This window comes from Parasteatoda tepidariorum, chromosome 9, assembly GCF_043381705.1.
Source record: "Parasteatoda tepidariorum isolate YZ-2023 chromosome 9, CAS_Ptep_4.0, whole genome shotgun sequence".
Taxonomy (NCBI): Eukaryota; Metazoa; Arthropoda; class Arachnida; order Araneae; family Theridiidae; genus Parasteatoda; species Parasteatoda tepidariorum.
In genome coordinates, this window is record NC_092212.1 from 73,712,050 (window position 1) to 73,720,723 (window position 8,674).

At 26.1% G+C, this 8,674-nt stretch overlaps 1 protein-coding gene across 3 annotated transcripts in view; it reads right to left on the reverse strand.

The window, feature by feature from the left end:
* LOC107451441 (uncharacterized) overlaps positions 1 to 8,425 on the reverse strand; it is a 31,443-nt gene extending 23,018 nt beyond the window's left edge. The window contains exons 1-3 of one of the 3 annotated variants that reach the window (XM_071185586.1): positions 8,338 to 8,407; positions 7,990 to 8,208; positions 575 to 738 (exon numbers count right to left, since the gene is read on the reverse strand). In XM_071185586.1, coding sequence (XP_071041687.1) covers positions 575 to 738; positions 7,990 to 8,047 — 222 coding nt within the window. In that variant the 5' untranslated portion in view covers positions 8,048 to 8,208; positions 8,338 to 8,407. Of the gene's footprint in view, positions 1 to 574; positions 739 to 7,989 lie in introns of all 3 variants that reach the window. The other 2 variants (XM_043043819.2, XM_043043818.2) reach the window with 2 other exon arrangements.
* Positions 8,426 to 8,674: the final 249 nt, after the last annotated feature.

An 8,674-nucleotide genomic window follows, 5' to 3' on the forward strand; every position in this document is an offset into this window, starting at 1 on the left:
AAGAAACTTCTTTTTTTCTCAAAATTCCAAAAAACACTACCTTTACAAGAAATCCTAGATTAAATTGACCTGTGCTAGACATAAATTATCTCATAAAACTAGGATATTTTATAACAATAAATGTAAAACTGTGTTTTAAAGAATAATAAGTTATAATTACTATGTATGTAACATTAGTAATGAAACTTTTTTTCTCAAAATTCCAAAAACAGGAGCTTTACAAAAACTCCTAGATTGAATTGACTTGTGTACAATGAATAATCTCATTAAACTAGAATATTTTATAACAATAAATGTAAACCTGTGTTTTAAAGAATAATAAGTTATAATTACTAAGTATGTAACATTAGTAATGAAGAAATCAAATAACTTTTACATTTAAATGGTAAGAATGATTTATAAAAATAAGATAGAAAAAAGATTTTGAAAGAAGAAAAAATTATTAAAAAATGTTAAAAATATTCAAATTTAAAAATTTTTAAACTTGATAATAAATATTGCAAAAAAAAATTCTTTTTATCTTTATTATGTCATTAACATATATAGAGAAAAATCAATATTTGTTTAAACTTACCAATTGTCTAAGTTGTTCAACTGCTTCTAAAACTAACTCCTGATGACCAATCTTGGTCATATTCAAATTAGCTAGGTCATCTTTGGCTAGTGTCAACAGCTGACAACCATTGACTTTTTTATTAACGAAGAATTGAGTGTATGGTTGGATCTCATCTTCAAGACCTAAAAAAACATTGCAACAATTAGAAAAAAATAATTTATCCGAAAAACAGAATAGCACACTTAACTTATTCTTGTAAGGAAAAAAATTTTATCATCGAAATAAGTATGACTCTTCAACTTAAAAGGCATGCTTTAATAAATGAGGGTGCTCAACCCAATACTTGCTATCACTGGCCTACCACCAGAACTGGTTGACTAGCAATCTGAACCCATTACACTTGCACTTAACACTTAACTTCATGGAACCACTGATGACTTTCATATGAATGCACAAATATTTTATTTTTATTTAAAATTACATCATATTAAAAAGTAATTTTACAATGTGTGTAAAGTAATAAAAACTTCATTGTACAATAAATTTATATCTTCCGAGAGACAAAAACAAATAAACTTCTGATCAGACCTATAAACAGGGGTGATTATGAGCTCAAGCCAAAATTCCGGAAAATAACTTGAGTTAAAAAAAAAGTTTAAATTGAAAAAAATTTAAACAAGTTTATTTTTCCTTTTTCTCAATATTTCTTAGTTTACTTAAAATTTACTTAAATAAATTTACAATTTTACACATACCTATACCATTTACACATACCTATGATGACCTGGAGAAGTAATTAAAATTTACAAATATGTCTTTTTTTCCTGAGTTTATGATTATAACTATTTACTGATAAAAAATGAATATTAATCATGATTATAAGCTTATGAAGTATCTCTCTGGATCTCCCTTACAAACAAATAAAATAAACTGTGTTTTTAAGTTCCACCTTTGAAAAATTGATTTTCAGAAACTTCTGTGATCAATGATTTTTTTAAACTTCTGGACCTTCAATCTCCGGAAACTTCCGGATCACTGTTAGCGAAAAAATTCGGAATTTTTCCGGAGCACAATCAGCCCTGTATAAAAGAGATGTATACTACCTTTTTTTTTCTTTAGTGGGCCACAAAAACTAAAAAATGCATGTTGTGGGCCAACATGAGAAAAGCAAATTGCAATCATAAAAATGTAAGATGTATGAAAATAACATAGATATAAGTAGTAGGTGTGTAAAATTCGTAAAAAAATTACATTTTCCTCCAAGTACTGAACTCATAGCCAGCCATATATAAAAGTTTAACTTTTTTAGGCTAAAAAAAAAAGACATAAATTTTTTTTATTAAATTTTTTCTTATTAAATAGTTTTTTACACATATTTGAAATTGTTCAAGGGCCAAGTTATAAACTTCGGGTGTCAAATTTAGCCTTCAAGCAATAGGTTGCGCATAATTGATCTATAATAAAGGTTCTTCTCTTAAATAGTACTCTTTTCAACAATATGGAAACAACAGTGAACAAAGGCCAAACTCAAGAGGAAAGAGATAGGAAAATTGAGATTGCTGAGTGCTCAGTTGAAATTTCTTACAAGTTACGTTTTTAATTAATTTTCTTTAAAAAGAAAATTATTGAATATTCCCTTCATACATACAAAGAGTAATAACGATATTAACTATAAATACTCCAACAACAGGACTGTAAACTATAATTTTAAAAAAAGGCTTTCTCAAAAATTTTATAAAATAAGACTTTTTGCTTCGGAATTTTTTTTGTCCTTCACTTCCAAATTACTAAAACAAGAAAAATTAGTAAAAATATTTCACCCACTCTATAAATGAGAGAAGATTCCAAGGTTGTTAAAGCATTCTACAGAAAGTTGAAATAATTTCTTGCATATGGAGTGTTAAAGAATAAAATCAAACAAATAAATGAATTGTAAGTAATAAGAGTAAGTTTGTAAGTAACTTGTTGTGTAATTGTTGTCAATTTTACCTTACGTGGAATCAAATAAGAAAATGATTTTTAATTACTCAATTTTTTTTTTTTAATTGAGGAAAAAAAAATTTTTTTTCAGCCTTTCAAAAGAAAAAAATAATCGTAAATACCATTAAATATCATCATAATTATAAATATCATCAAATAATAAAAGCATGCCCTCCAGTAAAGGAAATAAAAAATACCCATACTTAAATATTAAAAGTATGTTGAAGATAACATTTCGTGTTTTTTTCTTTTCAAAATCATGTGATGTATTTCTTCTCACAATATTATGAAATAAACTCACTATACTAATTAAAAATGAATGGATGAAAAGCAGAGAATATAAGTTAGGTTTTTCTTTTAATATGCTAAATATACCCATTTAGTCCCAGATACAATTACAATTTAAAACTAAAAGAATAATCTAAAAAAAAAAATTAATGAATAAATTTATAGCCAATTAAAGTCAATGTAGCTTGTTATGTCTAAAGTTGTGACTCATTGTCGTTGTCATAGATTTTAACTAAGTATTATTATTTCATTTTTTGTGAGTGTGTTTCAGCAATAGATAAATATATCTGTTTTTATTCCAATTAATTAAAAAATCTTCATTGATTCAGAAAAAAGTCTTGTTTCTTATTCCAACATTTAGAATGTAATAAGTACAGAACCCGTTATCCGGAAATCAGAAAACCGGAAAATCAAAAAACCGGAACGAAATTCGATAAAATTTCCCGCCATTTTAAAAAAAAAAAATTTTCCTTTTAAGATTTTAGGATTTTTCTTTCTTTTTTGAAAGATGTTCACCCTACCATCATTTTGGAAATAATCATTAGTGTATTACTTCATCGTTTTTTCTTCTTTTTAAGATTATTTCCAAAAAAAAAAATATTTTTAGTTGGGTTTAACAATAAAAAAACGGCTTTTTGTAGCGATTCAGAAAACCGGAAAAATCAGTTATCCGGAATAGCGATGGTCCCGATCGTTCCGGATAATCGGTTCCCTACTGTATATGAATTATCATGCCTAATGTTATAATGAAGTATTCTAAAGAGAGAGCAGAATTCCTTTAAAGAGAATAAATATATTACACCAGTTTCTGCAAGAGTGAATTTAAGGCTTATTTTGTTTCTCTTTATTGCTACTTCTTAAAAAATTCATAAAGGCCATAATAAATAATCAAGCCCATACTCAAGAAGGAGGAAGAAACCAAAAATTGTCAGCGGGTCCAGAAAATTTACTAATATGTTTAATTGTTTTTTAAAAAAAATTCTTTACATTTTCATAAAAACTACAATCTTTTAAAAAGAGTCAACAAAATGACTGTCCAAAATCCAAAGACCTTTTGTGCTTCAAAGAAGGGTCTGTATAGCCTATGTCCAGCCTTATAAATAACACAAACTTGTAATACATTAACTTGTTTTGTTTAAAGAAGGAGAAACATTAAGATACATAAATTATTAATATCAATTTCTATCCAATAAAATTGGAAAAATTATAAATTTCAAACAGTGTAGTAAAAACTCTTTAGTTACAGAAAAAGTAAAGAGGGGGAATTAATCCTTACTTTCTTTTTATTATATCTCAGTTGATGGTTATAAAATGGTGTTTGTTCATAATTTTAAGTATTACATAATTTATATTAGATGATTTATTCGCACAATAAAAAGATTAAAAGAACAATAAGTTATTAAATTTAAAAATATATTTAGAATCTACTAATAAAGGATCTTTAGTATCAAAATTATTCTTAATATCTAAATTCTCATTCAAATTAATTCTTACGCTCTCAATTTGTTGATGAATTTCATATGCATGGTAGTTCTTAATTTAATATTATTACATGCAGTATTAAGAAATAATTTGTATTAAACATTTTATTTCCATATTAAACTTATTAAAACAATAATGAACCATTAAATCAAAAATAAATAAACTTTAAAACTAATTAGAAAAAAACTAATTTAAATATTTGAAATGTTAATTTTAGACAGGTATTGTTATGTTTCATACATTTTTGAATCATGTTAACCTCAAAATAATACATTCATTCTTTTTCCTGAAAGAATGGAAGAGCCAGGCATTTTCAGAATGTTTACTTACATTATTTCTGAAAAACTTATATGGTCAATAGTTACTCAATACAATGTTCTTACTAGAGTAACATTTCTTTTGACATTTATGCTTATGTCAAAATCATTGACTCTTCTATTAAGAAAATCATCAGACAACTATAAATGTATTTCATGTGCAATGAGATCGACCTATAAACAATCTCTTAAGCTTTCGATGCTTTGTGAGAAATTTTATCTTATTACCAATATTGAACAGAAGAGTAGGAAATCGGTTTTATTGTTTTTCATGTTACAATTCAATCTCTGCGTCTCTATTTATTTTAAATTTTGAACCCTCTAAAAAAAACAAAAAAAAAACTTAACTTTGTTTTCAAAAGAAGAAAATTCAGAGAAAATTTGTTTTCAGGAAAAACTTTATCTTTGAAACTAACACATATTTGTATTACACAGAGAATAAATCTCAAGAGCCTCACATAGTTAATGTTACTGCAAGAGAACTTAAACCTAACCAGACTGATTGGAAAGTAGATTGAGCTGTAATGAGTAAGTAACACACTTACCAATAAAATTTAGTTTTAAGTAACTCATGGACAATTTTAGGGATACATGCTTCTTTTCAATATGAAATTCCTTCTTGGGAATATGGTATTTTTCAGACAATTCCATAAAGGAATTGTTTGAAATTAATAAATTCCACTTATTACTAATAGTAGTACTACAAATAAACATATGCAATAGAGGTACATTCGCAATCACTGCAATTCTAATGATTTGTTTGTTTTATATCACTTTACATTTGAGTTAGAGTTCAACTTGATAATTATTTCAGGGTGTTGTAATTTTCACAAACATTTGAGTGCACAATACCTTTTAATGAGATGCAGGCAGGAAAAATTATTCATTTGAATAGTTTAAAACAAAATCAAGTTTTTTTTTTTAAATATTTAGAAAATAATTTCTTGTTCATCTATTCTTTGCGAATCAAATTTTAATAGTAGTTAACTTCGTAATTATCTTTATGGGATGAGTAAACATCTCGTATATGGCAGTCTGCTAAATGTATCTAATGTGATGTGAAAATCAAAAAGTCGAATTTTTGATGAAAATTTAGTTTATTGTTCCACTAATTTTAAAAAAAATATTTTTATATCCTTCAATTGAAAAATTTGAATTAAAAAATTTATAATTTTATTTTTAAATGCTTAAATTACTATATTAAAAAATATATACATTAGTGCTTTGATTATTTATTTATTTGCTTTATGGCTGTTTAAATCAATTTTTAAGAAATTGGAATGTTTTTAAATTGAATTGAACAATTGAAGAGCTTGATGAATGGGTATTAAAGTTAATTGATTTAAAGCAAAAAGATCTTTTTTAAGGAACTGACTAAAATTATTTTTTTTAATTAATGAATTCTTAAATTAATGTTAAATTTTATTTTTCAAAATATGACTTTCGTTCTCATTTAATGCAATCACTGCAATAAATATTTTTAAAAAATAATAATATAAATTAAATAAGCTCACTTTTATAAAGTAGTTCAGAAAACACAATTTCTCTTTAGCAGCCTTTTGCAATTCGTCTTAAAATAAATTTTTAAATCAATTTACTGAAGATAGCTTTTATTTTTTAAGAAAATAAAAATTTTATTTTTACATAACTCAACAAAAAACTCACTTGCAAATATATTAATATATTTTCAGTGCAAGGTGATTTATGTTTAATATTGAAAAGAAGCATGTATCCCTAAAATTAGCAATATATATTATTGGCCATTATAGCGCATTCCAACCAGTCTGGTAATATGGTATTTTTGAAATATCAGGATAATGGACATGGGAAAATTGTTAACATACAATCTTAAGTTACCATATATATAATCCATATAACACATTGAGTGTTACATATCATCTAAATTTATGTAAATGCATACTGATTAGATTTAATAATAGTTCATGTTAAAACATTGAATAAAACCTATGTTTTATTAAAATTATGATTCAGAACTTTAATTAAACAGGATTTTAAAGAAATTAATCAAAATGTTTCTAATGCTATCATAATAATTCTTAAAATTAGATTATTATTGCTTAAGTTCAGAAACTTAAGTAAGCATAGGGGGTTGCTTATTTTTGCTTACAAGGGAGAGGGTTAAAAAAACACTGAGAAGATGCTAACATAATAATTGAAAAGTTTCAAATTAGAAATTATGTTAAAAATTTAGAATTATTCATAAACCGTGAAGAAAAGCACTGTCTACAATGTACAAAATTACTACCTACTTTAAATTTCTAACATGAAAATATTGGTTTTAAAAGAAATATTAATGCTTTCATATTTCAAACTTTAATCTACTTCTCTGCATAGGTATGTTACTGAATGTTCCTAGATGTGTTTTCTGATTTCTTGAATGGCTTAAATAAAAATTTTACAATAAAAAAACTGATTTGAGATGAAGTCTCCTTTAATTGGCCACCAGTCACCCATATTTTCATACCTGAAGTAACTGATCTGTCAAATAAATTAAAAGGTGCTATGTTTTGTGCTATGTTGACTAAAGCAAAAACACAACCTGATAAAAAAACACATATGAAAATATTTTAATGCTGCTTTTTGTTTTTATCCAATGATCTATGATTCACAATGATCTAATAGATTTAAAGTGTCTTCTTCAATCCCAAAAACATACTTTAAGGAATTAATTAGTTTCTTTTTATCAGAAAAATAATCTAATTTTTTTATTTTTAATTATAGAAACAAAAACATAATCTTACTGAAAGACTTTTTTTTTTCCTTTTTAAGTATTCTTTGTAATAAATGCTTATTAGCTAATTTTTTCCTGCCATATTCTCTACAAAAATTTCCATACTTTTTAAAATTTTTAACCCATTAAAAAAAATTTTAAACGATTTTTTTTTTTTTAATATATTAAAGGAAGATTATTTGCCTTCTATTTATCTAACTCATAACACAAAACTGTTTCAAAAGTGTTTTTAAATAAATAATAGAAATAAATACCTACATAAAACTATAATGCATCAAAACATTTTTCACATTTATTATTAAAATCGTTTTAAGATAGAATTTAATAGTTTTAAGATATTCCTGCACTGGGTGATATTGTTATTCCATAACATCCCTAAATCTGTTTTTGTATTACGGCTGATGCTTTGATGTTCGCCGTGCGTCAGATTTACCTGTCATTATAAAAATATTAATTGATACTGTTTTATGTTTACATGCACGCAATATTCTATTTTATAACTCTATTGAGCCGATCTTTCGCTTCAAATACGGGATGCTCCGGCTGGAACTTTACCCACCTGTAATTTGAAAGAGTACGTTAATTAATGTTCATGTTGAATGAACATAACTCACCCCGTAGCCAGTCTACTACATGTTCAGGATTCCACTCGGCAACGTTAACGTAAGCCATTCTATGTTCATGTTTCAATCACAAACAATAATCCACATCCTTGTTACGAATCCGGATACTGTATCCAACAAGTGATGCACTTGTCGCTATCCTTTGCTCTTCGTTATCCACTGATTTTATCAACCACTGTTTACATCACAATAACACCGTTTCAGGAATTCCTATCCAAAATATCGATGAAGCCACTGAGAAAAAAATTTTCAACACACAAACACAAAAGATAAAAAGCACCTAATTTATTAAATAAAAAAATTAATTAGTTGCAAAAAAGATAAAAACCAAGCATCTACCTAAGCAGATTAGTGGTGCTTGCTAGAATTATGAAAAGTGCTGCGGAGAGATCATTGAATGAAACAGGTTGCTGTAAAATGGTGTTTCAATTTCTCGCCAAAATGCCTTAAGCTAATCGCCAAGAGTAAGAAAGTTTCATTTTCTGTGTCACGCATTCGCTCTCTATCTTAATGACACAGAAAATTAAGAAAATATAAAAACAATTTAGAGGTTCTTTTTTAATTATAGTATTGTCTCGTGGGAAAGGTTGACAAATAGCCGACAGGTAATCAAAGGTAATAAAATACTGGTAACGATCTTTCTTATAAATGTTCTATTTCATTTATTGATCTGTCA